The sequence below is a fragment of the Trachypithecus francoisi genome, unplaced genomic scaffold (assembly GCF_009764315.1).
Source record: "Trachypithecus francoisi isolate TF-2019V2 unplaced genomic scaffold, Tfra_2.0 Lachesis_group13, whole genome shotgun sequence".
NCBI lineage: Eukaryota > Metazoa > Chordata > Mammalia > Primates > Cercopithecidae > Trachypithecus > Trachypithecus francoisi.
Window position 1 is genome coordinate 50288619 of NW_022681458.1, and position 23492 is coordinate 50312110.

The window sequence follows — 23492 nt, forward strand, 5'->3', positions numbered from 1 at the left end:
AGGTTTCGTGAAAAGCAAATATATATTTTTAAATTAATGATGAAAAGACTCTGCAAACACGACTTCTGGTTATTTTAAGATTCCATTAAATGAGACAAGCCATACACAGCACTTAATACCTGCTATGTAGTAAGCGCTCAATAACTGTTACCTATTTTTACTATAAATTTGAATACTCAATACTTTTTGATATGGAAAAAAGTCTCAAAATATTTTCAAATCTACTTACAGTGATACTGACTTTTTTTGGTATACAGTTCTCTAAGTTTTGGCAAATGTGTAATGTCAAGTAACCACCACCATCATCAGTCCCCACAATTCCCTCGTGCTGTCTCTTTGCAGCCACAACCCTCTCACGACTCCTATCTCCTGGCAACCCCTGACTCTACAGCTTTTTACAGGCAATCAGTCTCTGTAGCTTTGCCTCTTCTAGAGTGACAGATGGAATCATACAGTTTGTAGCCTTTTGAATATGGCTTCTTGTTTAGGCTATCTTCTGAATTAGAATTTATATTATGAGTAAAAAAGGACCAACACTTTAAAAAAGCATTTCAACATTACCTCCCGTATATACTCCTCCTGCTCTTCTTTAAGAGTAAGTTCAATGAAGATTTGTTGCAGCTTTTCATTACAATAATTAATAATGAACTGCTCAAAGCTGTTGTCCTATATGGAGAAAATGAAAAAAAGCTTTATAAACCATGCCACTAGCTCTCCCAAAACAATGACACTCAGACATCTCAATCCATGAGAAATGCCACACATGATCTCTCAGATTTAACCGCAGCCCAGCACACGGCTCCTAGGACAGATGCTTGCCCATTGCAGGTACTTGAGGAGTGGGTCATGAGTAAGTGATGAATGAAGTATACACAAATGATGCAATATTTGAAGGATGAAGATTTTTAGTTGACAAAGAAGCACCCCAAACAGAGAAGCTAGAAACAATCGCACTTCCTTTGCTGAAAGATCAGCAAAGACACAGTGAGCTCCACAATCTCTGTCACCAAGTTCTGAACCTACCATTCTTAGGTGAAACTTCAGAGCTCAAGGAAGTCCTCCTGAACTGACCTCTTACTGTCCCCATCCAGAGACAGATCCCTCACTCTGACTCTTACCTCCTAACCCTTTTTATAGATCATGTTATATGAACATGTGTGTATGTGTAAGTGTACACATGTACAGATAACTTCACATACATCTGCCTCACTAGCCTGTACACTCTTATGGGCGAGGGCTGACCATGCTCTCTTGTTCACTGTATTCCTACTCCTTACATAGCACCTCACACCTAGCAAGCTCTCAGTATGTACTGGCTGAGTGAATGAACAAATAAAGTTCCTTCCAAATGGAGACCCAAATATTAAAACATCTCCCTGACAAGAAACAATCCCTCTCTCTGTAGAAGGCCCACACCCCTGATCACTCTTACAAGTCTCAGCAGCCTCTCCTTCATATTAATCTCTCATGAATTCACTGACAGAAGCTTTATGTCTAAATCATTTCTGAACAATCTGCAGGGCTTAATGTATTGCTGTACATCCTGAGGGCACCAAATGAATAAATTTATCAAGAACCACATCATCCAGGAAGAAGTAGATCTGACCCTAAAACTTGTTGTTTTCACCTCTATTTTTCTTTATTGCCCAAAGATGGTGGCAGCGGGAGCAAGGGATAGTATGACTCCACCACTGGTAAAATGGACTCTTCTCCCACAGTGGTGGCAAGTCCTGGTCTAATGAGCAAGGACAGCCCACATGTAATGGTGCGGCCAAAGCTCACTGCTCCTTGTGAACAGGCAGAGCCACTGGCCTTCAAATCCCTCCACATATGATAGAAGTGGAAAAGTCACAGAGTCTTCTGAAAGTTGATCTTTAAAAATCAATTTTGGTCCTACTTAGGAAAACTTAAAAATGATACTTATGCTACAGCATCTAACTACATTCTTTCCTGGAAGTCAGCTAGGAATTTCTAATCACCAGTGATGCAGTGATCAGAGGAAATTTTAAACTCGAAGTCATAAATAACACATGTGAATATACTATCAGTGACTTATCTTGTTAATGCTAAACTTAGTCAAGGATAAAAGTTTGTTTGTTTCATGTCTTGAAGGGTCTTACTAAAGGGCAAACATTTATTTTCAACATTTTTGATAAATATAGTCAGATACAAAGGGCACTTCTCAGTCCTCATTTTCACACAAATTTTTAAAAACCCTGTGCTCAAATTCACAGAGTTAACAATTTCAATTAGAAACTGAAGTTGGTCTAGTATAGATGCCTTATTATTATTTACTCAGCATAAAGGCATTCTGTATATCATAAAGTCTCAATTGCTTTGCCAAAGTATGTCCCTATATGATGCAACTATAAATAAAACCTATAAGTAAAAGTAAAACATTAATAAGTAAAAAATTAATAAAAGCATATCTTTGATTTTTTTTAGATAACAGTCTCATGGAGCAAATCTGTTATTTGGCAAGTCTGTGCCCATGGAGCTATTTCAACCCAATTATGCTAAATCATCAAACAGCAAATAATGAGAAGGAAAGGAAAGCACTAGTGTCCTCAGACACATTGTATAGCTATGAACAGCTCAAAGTACACTTCTAAAACAGGACTATGAAACACACACAAGCAGATTAGAAACCAGAGGCAAAGCTTCACAATTACAAAACAATTTAAGGATTAAATTACAACTAAACTAAATTTGCCCATAACCTTTAAAAACTCCTGTATGGATTCTGCATTTTATATCCACACGGTTATTCAACAACCACTTACTGCAAAACTCACATAGCTAGAGAAGCTATTAACACAGGAGCATGCAACAGACCAGCACTGCAAACAGGTCATACTTACTGCATTCTGGTGCAAAAAGGGACAAATTACACAAAATGCAGTCAGTTCTCAATTAGCAATAAACTTCTAAAAGTGAGCACGTATTGACAGTTATTCATGGTTACAAATGATGGCTTTTACCATTCAGGCTGTATTTTTGATGGTGTAAAACTTTGGATCATGACCCATATCCAGTCAATTCAAAAGACAGGACCACAATACCTTCCTGTGGTGTCTGAATGGTGGTTTGCTAGGGGAGAGTTCTTCAGGATAAAAACGGTTTGACCGAAATAATGATAAATCATGTAACCTGCCTGAAATTTTAAGCCTTCAAAATCCAATGCTTCTAATTATAAATTATCAGGAAAAAGAAAACATGCATGACATGTATCCAAGGTCCACATCCACCCAAAGAGTCAGGGGCAGTGGTGGTTGGTGGATCGCCGAACAGGGAAGAGATCTATCAAGATCCAAAAGTAACTCCCCTTTCCCACCCCAGTGACACATCCCTGTGTCGTACTGTGCTGAGGCTCCTTTTCAAAAACCAACAAAGAGAGAGTATTCTCCTGGAGATGCCCTAATAACAAAAACTTGCCTGTCTGACCTTAGAGCTAAAAAAACACCCCCCGCCCTCGCGAAAAAAAAAACCCGAACAAAATTAGAATAGCACAATTACTGATGTAGAAATTAACTTACTTCCCCACAGAAATCAGCATCTATTGCAAACACACCTCCAAAGTCTCCAAAAGACATCATGGGTCACCCAGATGACCATTACTGCTCCTAGTGAAGGCTAAAGACACACACCTCTCTTGTGATCTAAGCTGAAGTTGATGGCACTGTTCAAATGTGGAGGAAAATGGGACTTCACATATGATTAAAAACTTGCAAAAATTTAAGGAATAATCAATAACCTGCAGAAAATTAAGGAATAGCCTGATAGCAGTTCACAGAACTCCAACTTATATATGTCTAACACATTTTTCCATTAATATGAATATTAAATTAATACCTGGTTTTCAACCTGGGCCTCCCCTCCTTCATAAAATAGCGAAACTGAGACTAGAAACCACCAGATGAATATGAAGACCCCAAAGCAACTTTATATTTGCAGACTTTTTTGGTTTGTCAAGAACTGTGTGAATAGCCAGCAATCCCTGAGCCAGGCCCTCTCCCATGTGTCAGGCTCATGAATCAAAGCCTCCAGAAGAGGAAGTGGGCAGGAACTTGCCCCAGGAATGACTCATCTCCTCTCTCCAGTTTTCCACCCATGCTCCAAGCATGCAATTTTTCTCTACTGTCTTACCCACATTTATCTCTGAAGACTAAGGAATAAAACTAAAACTTAGAAACATCTTCAAACAAGTACTTTCTGGGCTTTCCATTACATAACCTCCCTACATGAAGCTGAGGCTGCTTCAGAGAACAAAGGCAAAACAGCAAGGTGTCTGTTCTCTGCTACTTCACACTATAGTTACCAACTATAGATTGGGATAGTGAGCACTTACTTTGTTTAGAAGTATATAATATAACCAAATTTTAAATGCTGGGGCTTCTTTTAAGAATTCTAGACTTTGAGTTCATCCTTTCAACATCAAAACAAACAACAACAAAAAAACAAAACCCAGGAAATCATATTCCCAGTCGGTTCATAACTAGTTTATACTCACAAGTATCAATCATAAACTCTCCAATATAAATTATTTAAGATGTATCAAAAATACTAGCCCCTTTGTATATTCTCCTTAGCCACACAGGAGGCTGATGACATTTTATACTCTTTAAGGAAGACAGATATTTTTAAAACTCTTAGGCTCTTTAAAAACAATAAATATTGAAAGGAAGACAGTAAATAGAAGGGTCAGCTCTGTCCCTCTGTATTTGGGACACAGAAATGGGAAGGAGTCCGCAGGTGAATATAACGTATTAGAAACAGCGAGTAGTCCAAACACAGACTATGACTTATCTGAGCAAAAAAAATACTGTTTATTACATATTAGTGTTTCTTAGAGTTTAGCACTCTCATTTGAGTTCAGATTTTGAATATAACATGCTGGCTTGGGGGTTTCTATATTTTTACATACAGTAAAGTCTCCTGCATAATAAATGAGTCAATACCTTTAATAAAAGTTATAGAATTTTGAGTGTATATCACTATTTTAGGGAAGTTGAGCTATATTATTGCTACAAAATATGCTGTTGGTCCTTGCAAAGATTTATTTGGTGTTAAAGTCTTTGACAGCTTCTGATTATAATGCTGTTCCTACGGGAAAATATGATGCACTTAACCACAGTCCATTTTTAAATATCACGGCGTCAAGAAATAGGCTCCAAAACAAGAACCGCTTTTCTTAGAATGTAAACTTAAAAAATCCTCAAAATATATGAGAAAACCATTTAATATGAAATAGTCTCCTTTTCAGACATTTACCAAATTGAATGACTAGCTAAAGGTTTAGAAAATTTCCCTTAACATTTTTTTCTTCCAGGTATATACTAAAATACAGCCAATTTTAAGAAAAACAACGTTATAGTGCTCTTCTTAAATATCTTAAAATAGGCTTTCATCTAACAACTTTTTATACCTGGAAGAAATACACACATATTATTAGATAGAACAGAAGTCCTACTTCGCAAAGGAAGAAAATTATAATCCAAATATTCCAATTAATCCACACATTTAAGTTTGAATTTTTTTTTTTTGATACAGAGTCTCGCTGTTGCCCAGGCTGGAGTGCAGTGGCATGATCTCGGCTCACTGCAACCTCTGTCTCCTGGGTTCAAGTGATTCTCCTGCCTCAGCCTCCCAAGTAGCTGGGACTACAGGAGCATGCCACCATGCCCGACTAATTGTATTTTTAGTAAAGACGGGGTTTTACTATGTTGGCCAGGCTGGTCTTGAACTCCTGACCTTGTGATCTGCCCGCCTTGGCCTCCCAAAGTGCTGGGATTATGAGTGAGCCACCATGCTAAGTTTGGGAATTTTTTTTTTTTTTTTTTTCTGAGACGGAGTCTCGCTCTGTCGCCCAGGCTGGAGTGCAGTGGCCAGATCTCAGCTCACTGCAAGTTCCACCTCCCAAGTTTACGCCATTCTCCTGCCTCAGCCTCCTGAGTAGCTGGGACTACAGGTGCTCGCCACCTCGCCCAGCTAGTTTTTTGTACTTTTTTAGTAGAGACAGGGTTTCACCGTGTTAGCCAGGATGGTCTCGATCTCCTGACCTCATGATCCGCCTGTCTCGGCCTCCCAAAGTGCTGGGATTACGGGCTTGAGCCACCGCACCAGGCCAGTTTCGGCATTCTTATAAACTGAAAAGATGGTCTGTGATTTCTGAGAAATATTTACAACACATCTATAAAAGATACACTATAAGACTTTGATTCACGAGACTGACACATGGGGATAGGTGCCCAGCTCTGGAATTCAGGGATTGCTGGCTATTCACACAGTTTGATCTATTGATCCATCTATCGATCCATCTATCTATCTATCTATCTATCTATCTATCTATCTATCCATCCATCCATCCATCCATCTATCTTTTATAAATCACAGCAGTTGTCATCACTTTTCTTTCTAAATCTACTTTAAATTGTTTCCTTCCTCTTCAATTATAAGCTTTCTACCATAAGAAGGACCAAATGAAGCCAAGAAACTAGAGGAGAAGGTGCTGACTACAGCCAGAATTTCTTTCAAAAACAATTTAGAAAACAAATCTTATAATCATGAGGTGAACCTACTAGGCAACAATGACTGCTGCCCAAGTATTAGATTTTTTATTTGAAATAATCATTGCATCTAGCCTATCATACTCTTACCATATATGGGTCCCTTTCAGTGAGGTTCATGAGGGCAAGATAAATAAGGAGTCCATAATTGAAAGTAATTAGCACTTTGCCTGTGTTAAACTAGCTCCACTGAATGAAAGGTGAAATAATCAGCTACTACTGCCTACTTTGGTCTATAGAACACTAATGACCAATCAGATTTTCCTAGTAAAATATCTGCCAGTTTTAATACCTGTCAGATAAGTATGTAGAAAACGAGCTAAAATCAATGTAGATTGCTCAACTTACTTTTTAACTTAGTATCTTTTTTTAAAAAAAAAAAAAAGAAAAGCAGTTCTTTTATGGATATGCTATAAATATTGCTCAGAAATCACAGACGGTCTTTTCAGTTATAAGAATGTCCAAACATAAATGTGTGGAATTGGAGTATTTGCATTATAATTTTCTTCCTTTGGGAAGTTGGTCTTCTGTTCTACCAGGGTGTACAGCTAGATTTTTTTTCCTCTATGAATTTTAATTCACTTCACCTTATTTTTGGTATCATTGTTCCACCGATCTGTTTTCCAAACTGACATCGGATCACATGTGGCCAGCCAGGCAGCACTTCCAGCTGGTACTGGAATGTTTTGCAGTCAAATCCATGTGTCATCAACCCATGGTTTAATGCATCAGTTTCCCTCTTTCGTTTAGAGACAGACCACAGGGAAAGGTTTCCACCAGCTCAGCTAAAAAAGGCATTTTCATGGGAACTGTGGGGCCATGGGACAATTAGATGCATTTTTTTAAAAAAAGTCTCTCCCTTTACTGTCCAGTTTTTAAAGAGATGCCCAGGGTATTCTAAAAGGCAGAACTCTTAATTCCTACAGTCAACTGAAGAACAACAGAACAAAGAAAAAAATAAATGTTATTTATACTCCAGCAGTTTCTTTTCACTTGGGTAGAAAATATCACAGAAATTTTCATTTTTGCCTTGATGTGGATCTGAATCTTCTTCCATACTCTCTCTGACCCCTTGTACTTCAACTTGCGGTACTTTTAAGTTCTTAATTTTCTTGGTTTCCTAATACTCTGAGCTTCCTGATGTCTCCATGTGTTCTAACATCGCTGAGAATCCAGGAAAATATAGGCTGTCATCTGGGAATGTTATGTGAATAATTTATTAAACGAAGAAAAAAAAACTTCTGTAACTCTATTAAAAAGCAGGTAAAAGTACCTAAAAATCACCAACCAAATCTCTAATCTAACCTCCCCACAAATAAATTTATTTATTTTAAAAAAGTTATTAAAAATCAAAACTGAAGATTAATTTGAGAGGGCTTAGAAAGGAAAATGGAGGGAACAATTAAATATAATGAAAAACGAATCTTGATTCTCTCAAGGAACTGGGGGGAAAAAAGAAAAAGTATTTACTGCATGGAGAAGGAAAGTTAACTTTTTATAATTTGATGGCTATTATAAGAGTTGCTACAGACATATAACTGATTGGATTTGGCCTTGGCTGAAAGTTCTGTTTAAATGGAGTGAAAACTGCCTCCCAGGTTCAAGCGATTCTCCTGCCTCAGCCTCCCAAGTAGCTGGGACTACAGGCACAAGCCACCACGCTCAGCTAATTTTGTATTTTTAGTAGAGACAGGATTTCACCGCGCTGGCCTCCCAAAGTGCTGGGATTACAGGCGTGAGCCAACGCGCCCAGATGAATAGTAGGTGAGGCCCAATGTTTTACAAGGGTGTTCCATACAGTGGCCAAGCAGCATGAACACCACATGCTTGGAATTTGCAGTTTACTCCAGAGATTTCTGTCTAATAGAGCATTTGATCTCAACCTTGAGTGCACACTGGAATCACCTCAGAGCTTTAAAAATATTGCTGCTGCGGCCCCATCTCCAGAGATTGATATAATTGCTCTGGGTACAGCCTAGACATGTGAATGTGCAAAAGCTCCCCCAGGTGATGCCAATGCACAGCTCTCTGAGAACCACTGAAATAGAGTAATCCTCTGAAGAAAGGAAGAATATTTAGAAATATAATGCAGGCAGCCAGGCGGGCGCGGTGGCCCATGCCTGTGATCCCTGCACTTTGGGAGGCTGAGGCGGGTGGATCACAAGGTCAAAAGACCGAGACCAGCCTGGCCAACATGGTGAAACCCTGTCTCTACTAAAAATACAAAAATTAGCTGGGCGTGGTGTTGCAGGAAAATCACTTGAACCCGGGAGGCAGAGGTTGCAGTGAGCCGAGATTGCGCCACTGCACTCCAGCCTGGTGACAGAGCAAGACTCCATCACAAAAAAGAAAACAAAAGGAAATATAACGTAGGCATTTTCATAAACTGAAGTTAAGTCTAGTTGAAACAGTGTTGAGAAAAATGATGGTATAACTTGCAGAAGGAGGACACATTCAGCAACACAGGTATGGAGAGAAACTTGAATTAACCAGAAGTGAAAAATATTCTTGGATTGCTGAAGGGTATAGGGTATTTCACCCAGCACCAAGTTAAAGGATGTTTACACGGGAACATCTGACTTCTGTTCTGATTAGGTCTGTAGCAAACAAACTTTTATAACATAATGTAGTTTCCTGATTAGACTTTTCTACCTGACAGGATGTGTCCTCTGGCAACAAGAGACTCTCAATCTTAGGGCCAAGACTCTAAAATCCAGGCAGACAAGGAATATCTTAGTTATGTTTACTACTGGTATCTGGTAACTCAATAAATACTTGAGAAATGACTCAAATTGTTTATGAGTTATAACTCAGTTTCCTTTGAGTGTTATAAGCATTTCTTTTCCCAGGGCTAATTAGATCTTAGGACCTACTGGAAGACAAAGTCAACTAGATATCCCATCATAATCTCATTAACCTATTTTTTTAAAGTTTCCATGTGTTGTGACATGATATTAAGCCCTTGCCCATTAGCTTCAGATCAATAATCTTTTTCTAGCAAAATTAAAACAAAATCAGTTTCTTTGACTTTAGAAATGTCATTGAATGTATCTTCTTAATCTAACTTTCCAGTGCAATCTCTGCTTACCATCTCCCCTGCTCGTGAAAACATTTAAATCTACATCAGCACAGCAATGTGTTAGGTAATAAGTCCTTTTCCCTGCCAACTGTAAAGAATGACTTTGTCACTCTGCCCATTTAGTGACAGTAACCTGAGGTCTCACTAGAAAGAAATTAATATCGGCAGTCATTTCTGAGTGTACTCAAGCATTACTCTTAACTCAGAAACCTCTTCCCTTTCTACCAAGGAACTGGTAGCTTTCCTTTGTAGATTCTGCTAAATAGGCAACAATACAAGCGGATGCTGTGTTGAAGAACTCTGTTCCAGGGACCCCATGGGCACAGCCACCAGCACACACACTTCCATCTAGGAAGGCACCCAATGCTGGCCAGGAGCTTGGAGTGATGATGACGGCGGAGAAATAGGGGAGTCAAGACACTTACCATATTTCTTTCTTTCTTACTTCCAGATACTGGGGAACCTGTTACTTTGGGAAGAAAGGTGAGGAAGTGCCCCTGGTCTCAATCTTAGTAAGAAAGAAAAGCAATAAATGAAAATATTAAAAGGGCCTGGAGTTTAGGTGCTGAGTCTGCCACTAAGTAGCTGTACAACCCTAGGGAGTTACTTGACCTGGGGAACTTTACTTTCTTATCTGTAAAATGGGATTCGTAATAATAACAGCTACATCATGAGGCTGTTTTGAAAAGTAAATCAGACAATACATACACCACTTGCCACAATGCTTACAAAGAGTGGGCCCTCAATTAGTACCTTCCATTAACTATTAAATATAGAATACGATTGAGGGAGAACACACTAACAAAAAGGCATTCGCTAGCAAGGTCTGGTTTAGGTGAAAGGAATGATCTCATGTTTTTTTCTGTGATTCTGTGACCCTAATTTTCTAGAACATGTAAATTCTTTGGGAACATTCTGGGCAGAGCCTGGTTCCTTAAAGAAATTCACAAATCTTACTTGTGGGGGAGAATTAAGAAATAAGGAGCCTGATCTACTTCTTATTTCCCTGAACCAAACTAAAATGCCACTCCTAAAAGTGAGAATAAATGTTTTAATAGATCCTTAAAACTCCTTCTAAATGTCAAAGTTAGCAAGGGGGCAAAAAGGAAATTTTTACATAAGTACATAATGATTATTTTATTTTCCAAATCACTTTTTTCAGGGGCCATGCTCATCTTCTCTATATCATTCTAATTTTAGGTATATGTGTCGCTTAACCAAGTACAAATGGTTTAAATACTTAATCTGTAAGAAGCATAGAATCATTTAAAAAATTCACTATGAGCTTCAGCAGAAATTATTTCAACCTCTGCAGCAGAGTTCATTATCACAAGATCACAATGATGAGACTCAACAAGTCACCTAATCCAAACCCTCTTTCCCCGAGTCTCACAGATGAAATGACCAGCCCTGGCCAGGCCAGAACCAGTGTCCAGCCCTCCTGTGGCTTTCTTTATGGCACCAACCTGCCACACTTTCTAAACCACACACAAATGGCCACAGCCATACTCACGTAGCTTGCTGGAAGCCTCACAGTTAGAAATCTAAATACGCAATTTCAAAAGTCAGGTACTAATACAAGTTCTTTTTAAGCAGCACTGTCTCAAAAATGATGGCTCTCAGCATACACACAACACACACACACACACACACACACTCTCTCTTTCTCTCTCTCTGGCACACATGCAGGAATACACAACCAAATGTTGTTACATCTACACAAAGATCACCTGGTAGATTCAAAGTGATACTGTGTTACATCTACACAAAGATTATTTGTAGATTCAAAGTTACAGTTACTTATAATGTCTATATAAGACAGGATTTAATTTCCAACCATTCCACTTTACTGAAGACATTACAAAAAAATTTTTAAATCTTACCTCGAAAATCTCAAAGCCATAAATGTCCAAAACACCCATGACCTTCTTTCTCACTTTTGTTTGTGCCTTAAAAAAGTTTCAAATTAAAGGGTTAATTAAGGCATGAAATGTAACACTACAAGCATCTAAGGAACATAGATATATATCACAAGTTAATCATGTTTCTTAAGTAAGAAAATAACTGTAATTTAGCTGTTTTTTTAAAAAACTTATGAGATGGGGCATTGCTATAGAACTTTTAGAAATTTTAATAATAGGTGATATATTTAAAGAAGGCACTAGTGGTACCTTTCGAAATCACCTAGTCCAACACCTTCATTTTAATAATGAATAGATTATGATCTAGTGAAGTAAAGTGACCTTTTCAGCGAAGTGTGTACAACTAGTTAGCAGGTGAGCCAGGCCAGAACCTGTGGCGCCGACCCCCAGAGTAACTCCACAAAGACCATCCGACTATTCACCAGTCAGAAGCAACACAAATGGCAAAACAAAATAAACCAAATCCCTGACAAATTTCAATCTTATACATGGTAAACTCTTTTTAAGGAATAATCTTTATAAGTGGTAATCAATTATTTGATTATAAATTTAAACTTTATTCAACTTAATGTTTATACTGTGAATATCATTTATTACAATTGATTTTGCTCATAGAAATTCAGTACCTTAATGCTTTCATTGATTCGATTTACCAACCACGAAAACAACCTGCTGTAGAGGTTTTTAGCCAGAGCATCACGGGCATAATAAGCCTATTAAAAAACAAATAAACAAAACTTAACACTCACAATTCCACAATACGTACTTTCAATAAAATCATAAAGATATTTAAAAAAAATATTCAAAGCGCTTTTATTTTACATTTCTTTGCAGAGCCAGTTTTATTGTGCCATAAACAATCAAGTCGTTAAGAGAATAAGGCAAATTGTTTATACACAGTTACACTTTTTCACAAACCAGGAAACTAATTTTAAATGCTGCAAAAAACTTTCACCACAAAGATATTTATTTCAATGTCATGGAACAGAGAAAAATCAGACGCAATTTAGACGTCCAACAATAGGGCGTAGTAAGAGAAACATGCCCTGAGAGTAATGTTACAGTCATCAGAGAGTGATGGTTGTGAAAATCAGGTAATGAAATGGAAATGCTCATGTAATGCAAAAATTAAACAACTGTATACTTAATATGATAACATTTTTTAAAACCCTTATACACAGAAATGGAAATTCAAAGGAGATATATTAAAACGTCTTTGACTGATGGAATCTGTAAATTTTTTTTCTTCACTCAATCTTTTTTTTATTTTTAAATTTTTTTGGAGACAGAGAGAGTCTCACTCTGTTGCCCAGGCTGGAGTGCAGTAGCACAATCTCAGCTCACTGCAACCTCCGCCTCCTGGGTTCAAGGGATTTTCATGCCTCAGCCTCCTGAATAGCTGGGACTACAGGCATGTGCCACCACGCCCTGTTAATTTTTGTATTTTTAGTACAGGGTTTTGCCTTGTTAGCCAGACTGGTCTTGAACTCCTGGCCTCAGGTGATCCACCCACCTCAGCCTCCCAAAGTGCTGGAATTAGAGAGGCATGAGCCACCATGCCTGGCCACATTAATTGTTTTGAGTATTAAAAAAAAACTTCCACAATGAGTTCTTTTAAGTTATAGAATGAACATAACCCCCTTATGTGCTTATCTACTTTTAAAGCTATTCAGAACTACTTGACAAAGAGGCAGAAGACATATGCATCTCTATGACTCTTAGAATCCAAAGGGTGGAGAAAGTCAGGTTTGGACAGCAGAATCTAAACACCCTTAAATGTACTAAGTGCCCAGAGCATACAGTAGGTAAGTACTAATGAGATGTTTAATACCAGCATCCTGGGGAGGCCTGGAGGTTGGGTGTCAGCAGCCTAACAAGGAACTGGCCTTGGGAGAGAAAAAACTTGAGGTTTTTGTTTCTATTTTCAACATGCTGGCCATATGTGTGTATTTTGCTGCTTGTAAGTAAAAAGTTGGGTATTACTGTCAAAATTAATCAGTACATTTTTATTTTACAAAGAGCACAACTTGTTAGATTATGTGGCAATACTTTCTCTACATTTCTTCCTAAATAAAATGTAACAACTTTAATTAACACATTCACTTCCCTGGCAACATAACACAGCTGAAGATAACACCTTTTCCCTTCATCTGACATTTCCATGCAAATTCCAAACCTCCCTTCCTACTCCAATTAGGGTTAGAGAATATACCTAGGAGTTGGCAACAAACAAACAAACAAGGGAGGGAATGCTTTCATAGTAGAAAATGCACGTCAAATGCTCAAACAGAGAAATCAGAATATAATTGAGATGCATCTTTCCCCAGTACCCTTTCTTCTAGCTTTTGCTTTCTTAAAATAGGTCATTTAAGTGCTTAGAATAATGCCTAGTACACAGTCTACAGATGTACTTATATTGCTTTCTGAAGTATCCTTTTCATCTACTACTACCTCATGAGCCTATATAATTTCCAAATCCTTAACTTTTTCTTCTTATGAATTGAAGTTATCTCAAAACACCATGTATTTGTTGATGAGCCCTTTTTTATCTTAATGTCATCCAGCTTTTTTAGTTATATGATGTCTACTTTCAATAAGCCACCATTTCAATAAGCAACTGAACTAACAGTGACAATTTCTTCTGGTAAACTGCTTTATATTTTTTAAAGTGTATTAACAGCCAATATTAATCTTCTTTGGTTCCTTCAACAATATTTATTCCAGGGGTCTCAAACTCAAATGCTTCCAGAGACTGTGTGATAGAAATGAACAGGAAATGATGGCTCTCCCTGCCGGGGTTAGAGGATGCATTCCAGGCTAAAGGCACTCAAATTCAACATTTAAAGAGCAAACAAAACCAAAGAAAATACTACCCTTTAGTCAACTAAAAATACTGAGCTTTACCTGGCCCTAGGGGCTGCCAATTTGCCACCTAGCTGCCAATGTGCCACCCCTGACTTCCTGAGCCTGATTCACGCCACCTAATCTCCACAATAATATCTTATATAGCAGTAAGGGAAGGAATGTCTATTCCCACTTAAGGACCACTAATATGGTGTGTAGAAATGAGGGAAGACTCAAAGTGCACTAATTCACCATCTCAGTTTCCAAGCACCCTATGAAAAGACCATGCACTTCTGCAGCTGCACGAAACTCACAGAGGAAAAGTCCAGGTGGAACGTGCTGCAGACATGGACAGTAACAACAGGCATGGTCCAGGACGGCAAGTGACAAGCAAGGTGGAGACTCAGAGATGCAGAGACATGGGGCCCACCCTCCAGGAGCTTAGAATTGAGCTAAGAAGATCAAACTAACACAGAGGAAACAAGCAGAGGGCAGGTGCCAAACTGCAAAGAAAAGGGGGTTCTGATGGGGGTGGGGGGTGTCTCAGGAGGCCTATTTGATCGAAGAAGTCTCCTTCGATGGGGCACAATCAGGTAGAGCATTTAGATGGGCAGAAGGAATGAGCATGGCATGGGGGGCGACGGACAGGCAGGAGCAGAGGCACCAGGTAACAGAGAACTAGCAAGGAATAAACTGAGGTAAGCTGTGTGGGATCAGATTTCAGAGGACATCAGAAGCCAAGGAAAGAGTATTTAGGAGAAGCTGAAAAACTCTTGTCTTGAGTTTCTATTATTTCAGTATTAGTCCTCCTATCTAGAGAAAGGTCTAAACGTCTTGGGAAAAGGAGGCATGGGGCAATAAAGGTGATGCTGGGGCCCAGGAATTGGAACTATGAGGAAAGGCTAGTAAAAAAAATCACTTTTCACAGGAATCAAAACCTCCCAGACAATAGATCAGTGGAACCAGATACTCTGAATACTACATAAAACACAAAACAAAACAAAACAAAAAACCCGGTTGACTAAGGAGCCGAATAGCTGAGGATCTCTAGCCAAATTCTTTTATGCCAAAGGTTAAGAAAACGTGGAAGTCTTCTTCAGTGATGTAAGGTGCCTAAAATAAGCTTAGAAAGTCAGAGGTACCTGGGCCTGGTTCCCATAAAGGATGATTTAAAAAGCAAGAGTAAAACACACAATTTTAAAAAGATCCAAAATATACATATTCCTAAAGGGCCTTCCTAAACAATACAGGCTTTTTCATGGCTTCCTTACAGACTTAACAATTCCCACTCTGGCTACTGAAAATGTCCAAACTCGGTGGCTCTCAAAATGTGATCCTGGACCACCAGCAGCAGCAGCAGCAGCAGCAGCAGCGTCACTTTTGAATTTATTAGAAACGCAAATTCCTCAGTCCTACCCCAGATCCACTGAATCAAACACTGGGGGTGAGGTCTGCAAATCGTGTTTAGTCAGTCCACCAGGTGATTTTGATGCACATTCAAATTTAAGAACTACTGTTGCAGATTTGCCACTCTGGCTGCAGACTTCACCTTTCCAGCCACATTGCTCTGAATCCCTTCACATAGCTACAGCTGTAGCCAAGCCTGATCAATCCAGGTTCTCAAATCTGGCTTTTCTCAATGTTTTCTTTTTGATATGCCCTTTCAGCCATACTTTACACATCTAAATCCTTTGATTGTCTCCATGAGGTCTTCCCTAATCCCTTACTTCCCTACCCACGGCCTATGTGTGGGCTTGTGCTGTACAGGCTCTCAGCAGCGTTTTCTTAATTAAGTAAGCTACTCCGTATCTGACTGTGAATTAGTGAGGATGACCTGGACAGATATGACAGCAAAAGCAGTAACTTACGAGGAAGGACAGGCAAAGGCTATAGCTAGGAAAGGATTGCTACAAACCCAATTTCCATATATATAAAGTTATGGTATTTGCCACAGCCAAAATAACTCACCTAAAATAAGATATCAATGTTGAAAGCTAAGAAGACAAAGGCATTCTTGCATTATAGTAGGAAAGGCTGGTTCAGCAACAGAGAACAAAAGCCTGGCTCCACCCTACTATTAATGGAGGCTTTATGGATAGTTATAAGGAGGATGAGACAGCAAGAATACAGTTGGACAAAGGGGGCCTGAGTGGAAGTCCTAAGTTAGTAACTGAATTCTAGTCTGAGTCATTGACTGGTGGGAAAATGTGCAAGCCATAGCACAAAGGGTTTTAGTGAAAGGGACTGCAGAAGCTGCCTGGGTATACATGTATGTACACAGGCATGCAACCATCCAAACACCCACCCACTGAACCTGAAGCAAAAGGAGAGAAGGCAGCAGCTCAGATTTGTGTCTTAGAAAGACTAACGACTTCACTGGCCCCAATATCAAGGGTAGAGGGGGTTCAAGAAGTAAGGCAGGGAGGCCAATTTGGCCACTTGACCACAAAACTGTCTTCTCCAAATCAGTAAATGACAACTCCATGTTTCCAGTTGCTTGGGCCGAAACATTAAATCACCCTTGATTGTTCTCTTTCTCTTAAACCAGCTAGCACCAGCAAGTCCTGTTGCCTCTACCCTCAAATAACATCCACAATGTGACCACTTCTCACTGACTCCACTGCAACTACCTGGTTCAAGCCACCATCTTCTCTGGCTTAGTGCGCATCTCCTTGAAGGTCCCTCGCTTTCACTCCTTTTTCCCTGACCCTCTGCTCTCCACATCACAGCCAGAGTGACCCTTTGAAATACAAGGCAGTCATGCCACTGTTCTGCTCAAAACCCTCCAGTCATCTCCCACCTCACTTCGAGTCTCCTTCCCTGGCCCAGGGAGCTCACTGATCTTACCTAGTTTGCTACAGCACTTATTTCTTACTTCTACTGATTATTATCTAATTCCCTCTACCAGAATTTTAAGCTCCATGAGGGCAGGGATCCTTATCTGTTTAGTTTACTGCTCTGTTGCCAATGCCTAGAATATAGTACAATGATTGAGATAACAGCTTGTAAACTAAAATCTTTCTTTATACTTATATGAAAATAGCACAGACTTTTAAGAAACTTTCTTCTGTACATTATGTTTCACCCACCTGAGCCACATTCAGTGTAGTTGAAACTTTCTCCTGTTTGGCTTCAACTGTTCGGAAACTGAATGCTCGTTCTAGAACTGATTGATCAATGCCGGTCAATTCACAAATTTCTTTTAACTCTGTGGGAAGGTGGGGGATGGACACAAAAAGTGACTGTACACGTGCTGCTAGTAATAATTTTGAAGGCTTAGGATGTTCTTTCTAAATCATAATCAAACAGATCAGTATAAAATGTATACATCAAAAAACAAAGCTTAGCTACAATTCTATTTCTGCTCAGTTTCTTTAGAAAGCTTTCTCACACCAATGCAAAGCAGAAGTTTTACTTTCTACATTAAAAACTGGGCAGAAGTTCAAAGCAAGTTTCCTAAACAAAGTTGATTCTCCGCGGATGTACCATTTTTATCTTTGATTTTGCTTTCATCTAGACCATTCACTCGAGATTCAGGCTTGAACTCAATGTTCCCCAGTTTCAACACCGCTGCCACCACCGCCAAGACAGACTCAGATTCATGATCCATAAAGCCCACAATCTGCATGGCATTCTGGGGGAGAGAAAAAAAAAGCAACTATTTTTTTCCCGTAGTTCTTTTCTTTTCTGTTCTTTTCTTTTTTAAAATGAATCATATTACAGATTTATTTCTGGGGGAAAAAACCCCATAAAAGACAAAGCTATATCGAATTCAGAGCGTTCCAACTGTGATTCGAGGAACCCTGGGGGACCTCTGGTGCTGTGGCGGGGGTTGGGGGGCATGTAAAGAAGAAGACAGAAGAAACAGGGGGATGAGAGCAGAGCCTTGGGTGTCCACCTCCACTTCAACCACAGCAGCTCAGTTTGTATCTATGTTGTTTTTTTTACACTGAGGTTTTGCTACTAGAAACAAAACCAACTTGCACAACTCCATACAAAGAAAAGCTCTTCACTCATTTTACATATCAGAAAAACTGTGGTTTGCAAAGGTGAAGTGCCCAGCCCAAGATACTGGGTAACAGGAGGCATCTGTTCATTCATAAATTTTTACGGAGTGCTAACTACGTGCCAAGCAAAGTGGTTCTAAAACCGGTCTTGGACTCAAGGTTTAAACAAAATCATGTCCAGGGATCAACAGACTATTGCTTCCATATGAAGATGTTTATATAGTTTTCTAAAATGACATACTCTAAGAGATACTTTCTTTTTGAGAACAGCTGGCTTTTTAAAAATGGCTAGGCTACATAGCAATGGGAGTAATGCAAGTTTTGTTATTGTTGTCAAACATATACAAAAGCAGAGAGAGCAGGAAAAAATCACATGTCCTTTCACTCACCCTCAACAATTAACGGATGCCAATTTTGTTTTATCTATAATTCATCCTACTCTCCCCTTTCCCCATCACCACAGCTGTCTCATTTGCAAGTAAATCCCAGTTACCATATCATGTCAAGTGTATCACACATTAAGACAGAAAACAGAGTATAGTGTTATTTAAAATCATCTTTTCTAATGAATGTGGAATGCTAAACGCTCTGGTTTATATATGAGTTTCTAAAACTGTATAAAAATGAGATTTTTTTCTGTCTCAAAAATTGTTTTGATTTAACATGATCCAAAGGCAGTTGGAAATTAACTTTTGCCATAAAAAAATTTGGAATTTAAAAATAACCTTAAAGGAGTCAAACCCCAGGATAATATAGTAAGAAAGCTCCTTATGATAAATGGTAAAATCACACGCTCTAATAAAAGCATGGCCTTCACAATCTTGTGTGATTTTTGAGCTAGTAAAAAAATCAAAGTAACAAAAATAGAATTCTTGTATAATTCTAAAACCTCAGGGAGAATGAGCTACACTTTAAAGAAAACTCAGAATTGGTACCAGCTCCCGCTGAGCAAAGCAGTGGCATGCAGTTTAAAGCCTGATGAAAGCACTACATCTTACCCGCACAGTTCTAAAATTTGCTGCATCATCCACTCCATTCACTTTGGCCGAATCCAGACTCAGGTAGTTGTATCTGCTGAAATCTCTCTCAAGCTTAAGTTTATCTATTGAATCAAAGACACAATTTGTTAGGTTGCTTCAATAAATCCAATCTTTAATATCTCATTCCCTTTGATATCTTGTTCACATCGGTAAAATGGCTTTGGGATTAAGTACTGAATCAAAAGAACAAAAATTATACCCAAATATCAGTTAACGGCATATTCTTAAAATGACTTTTATCACTGTGATAGCACACTTTGTTTTACACTTATCTAGATAAGTCTCTTTCGAGTTTTTATCATAAAAAATATCTTCAATGCATTATTTCATTATAACATATGATATCTGCCTGGTGATTCCTTCACCATTGGATATTTGGGTTCTCTCTAGTTTATAATAATAAATATAGGGCAGTGATAAATGTCTTCATACCAATTGTTTTTTGGCTTCATTTGAATTATTTTGTTGGACTATAGTCCAAAAAGTGGTGTGACTGGATGGCAGCCTCTAATTGTAAGAGGTCCTCGCTTTGAAGTAACACCCACAGCTCTAAGCAGATCAGTATACCACAAGCTCCAAGCAGATCAGTGACAACTCTGCTAGCTTGATCCTTAATACCTTTTGCTAATATACGCATAGTAGATACTTCAGGGCTGTTTTAATTTGCATTTGTTGATTATTAGTGAAGATGACTTTTCCTAAGTGGTATTGACTTTTCATAGCTCTTCTTGTTTGAACTATTTGTTCACTACTTTTCATCATTTAGCTATTGGCTATTAGATAGTATCTTTGTGGTATTATGCTAATTCTCTAAAATTCCAGAGGCCAGATTTTTATCTCTTGTATCAACTGCAAAATGTCTTCTCCACTATTTTTAAATATTCGCCTAACAATTTGTTTTTATATAATTGTACTCATTTAATTAGAACGCTGATAATTTTCTCTCCCCAAAGAGAAAAAATATATTCTTCCATTTTATATTTTAAATGTATGATCAGTCCCTGCCCTACTAATCGGCTTTGGTGAAGTCCAGACTGAGGTAGTTCTAGCTGCTGAAATCCCACTTGTGTCGACAGAATCATCTGCACAGTCCTCAACACATTGGAGATGTATGGCACAGTATCTGGTGAGGTACAGGAATATTACACATACCCTGGGGTGTGGCAGAAGCAAACACACCATGTTCTTCACTTCAACTAGAATCATGGAAAATTCTTGAGAAGGAAGGGGCAAAGCATATGGAGTATGTTTTAAAGAGAATGCTTCAGAAAGTGCTGTGACACTGAAAATTAAAACACAGAAACAATTCAGGCACGAGGCCTGTAATCCTAGCACTCCGGGAGGCCAAGGCAGGAGGATCACTTGAGCTCAGGAATTAGAGATCTGCCTGGGCAACATAGTGAGACTCCCAGCTCCAACAACAACAACAACACAACAACAACACAGAAATAGAGACTTACTGAGGAGCTCTTCAGAGGCACCAGAGAGCAGTTGATAGAACACATGGAAGTTTCTTTCACCTCTTGGCTGTTTAACAACCCGAGATTTCTCTAAAAGATCTAAAGAGAAGAGTTAAATCATAGTATGGCATTTGTTTCACCTTCAAATCCACCATGCTTTTTTTCCTTCTCACTTTCTTTTTCACTTTCTATTCTGCATTAATAAAATGAAATAATAAAGGAAGCTGTATTTTCAGTTCTACCTTCAGAGAGAAGCACAATTCTAATGAAAATCACCTTGAGTTTCATTTTCACATAATGAAAATCCTACACAGGTCACATTCTTTTTAAATAATGAATATATAAATAAGTTACATTCAACACGTTGATTAAAGATAATATCATTTGTATTTTAATAATGCTCTTGATTTTTTATGACATTAAATTCCTGAAAATGTAACATTACAAATGTAAGCAATGAAATACAGCCATTCAATTATGAGTCTACCTAGTAATTATAATAAAAAATGAGTTAACACTTTGAGATCTAATTATTATGTGCTAACTGCTTTACAGAAAGTATCCCACTGAATCCTCACAACCATTTTATAAGGTATCATTCTACAGCTGAAAAACACTGATAGTTCAGGAGTTTACATAACTCAGCTAGCAACCTGTGGAACTAGGATTTGAAATCAGGACTCTTGCACCCACATGGCCCACTACCTGGGAGATGCAAAGCAGAGTTTGTGGATATCTTGAAGTCTTAGAGAAAGATGGTTCTCATTGATTTGATGTCATTTGATATTATATTTTCACTGACCCCAGATAATTTTCAACCCATAAATCTGAGGTTTTACCAAATTTTCAAATGGGGAAGGGGTAAGGAAGGGAGGGACGAGAAAGGAATTCACTATGGCAGTACACAGCACGAGGCAAAGTACAATGGAAGAGGATATTCTTGCCTGGAGCCCTGCTTATCACTGACTAGTGATACAAAAGGCTGTGGGCAAAGGCAAACTCCAACTACAAAATTCCAAATTAGTAATGTCATCATTGAGCACTAATTCTAGAGAACACACAAATTTGACGTCCCCTAATCAGGCTGCAATCTAAAACATCACGAAAAATGCTTGGTAAGGGAGAGAACGATGTGTCATTTAATCTAGGAACGATCATTCAACTTTTTAATTTGTATTTCCGGAACCTACACCAGCATTTACGGAGGAGTTTAGGTCGAGTGAAAGGGTATATATTTGATGAATCAGAAGTCCTAGGGTGCTCCAAATACATAAGATTGTAAGAATAAAGAGATGCAGCGTAAGAAAGCATAAAAAATTAAGCCAACTGAAAAAGAACAAAAATATGTAAGTACAAAAATTATTAGGTGCAGGATGCTGCAGATTTTTCATGTTCTCCAGCTCTCATATGACTTGGAAGACTGCCAGTGTCCTTAAATCATAGATGGAAAATAATGACGCCTTCATATTTAGAAAACATGAAAACAAAACAAAAAAACCCCAAAGGTTGAAAAGTACCAGTGGGATATAACTTAGGTAAAAAAGGATTGTGTAATAATTACCATCTCTAAACAATGGAATGTTTCAGTGAATTAATATGTAAAAACTGACGTGCAAAGCAGAAGACAGACTAAATACATAATGTTAAAGATGTAGTACGATTTTACTTATCATGTGACTGAGCTTCTGTGCGATCCTGTAACAGTTTCAGAAGAAAAAACCCACAGGGCACGGGCACATTCTTCATTGAAAAGCTAATTTTTATAGGAAATTCCTCCAGTGTAGAAGAAAGTAGCTTGATTACATAAAAAATATAAACGCTACATTTGACTTCATCCATTCATGCACAAATTTCTTCACACAGGTCATCTACTGCTAACGCACTATGTGCCAGCGATTTGGGAAGAAGCCTGGCAACCAGCTGGACACATGCTGACCTTCCACTTGGCCTACAAAAGTCATACGTGTTCCTGGCTGCTCTTGCCACCCAAACCAACAGCAGCAGCTCTCTTCACAGTGAGATGCCAAGGCCTTTGTGAGTGAGGACGAGGTGAGCTGCTATCCTCTCACCTTACAGTGGCACCTTATAATGATGACAAGCGATTGTTTAGCAGCACTTCCACAATCACATTACAGGGGGGCCGGGCGCGGTGCCTCACGCCTGTAATCCCAGCACTTCGGGAGGCCGAGGCAGGCGGATCACCAGGTCAGGAGATCGAGACCACCCTGGCTAACACAGTGATACCCTGTCTCTACTAAGAATACAAAAAATTAGCCGGGTGCAGTGGCGGGCACCTGTAGTCCCAGCTTCTTGGGAGGCTGAGGCAGGAGAATGGCGTGAACCCAGGAGGCAGAGCTTTCAGTGAGCCGAGATTGCGTCACTGCACTCCAGCCTGGGGGACAGAGTGAGACTGTCTCAAACAAACAAACAAATGAACAAACAAACAAAAAAACAAACAAACAAACAAAAAAACAAACAAACAAAAAACCACAATCACATTACAAAAGCAAACTGTAGTAGGTCAACACATGAAATAACACCTTCAAAAAGCCCATGACAACACTACACTGTGCA

General features: G+C 38.8%; 1 protein-coding gene and 1 non-coding gene across 7 annotated transcripts in view; both read right to left on the bottom strand.

The window, feature by feature from the left end:
• Positions 1-23492, bottom strand: part of MYO1B (myosin IB) — a 183437-nt gene that overhangs the window by 43199 nt on the left and 116746 nt on the right. For all 6 annotated transcript variants that reach the window (XM_033230805.1, XM_033230811.1, XM_033230810.1 and 3 more), the window contains 7 exons: positions 20919-21017; positions 19417-19520; positions 17898-18045; positions 17501-17619; positions 12194-12280; positions 11529-11594; positions 562-666 (listed from right to left, as the gene is read on the bottom strand). In XM_033230805.1, the coding sequence (XP_033086696.1) occupies positions 562-666; positions 11529-11594; positions 12194-12280; positions 17501-17619; positions 17898-18045; positions 19417-19520; positions 20919-21017 (728 nt within the window). The remainder of the gene's footprint in view (positions 1-561; positions 667-11528; positions 11595-12193; positions 12281-17500; positions 17620-17897; positions 18046-19416; positions 19521-20918; positions 21018-23492) is intronic.
• On the bottom strand, positions 10763-10865 carry LOC117095476. Its single transcript, XR_004442015.1, has one exon. It is a non-coding gene; the product is annotated as a U6 spliceosomal RNA (small nuclear RNA).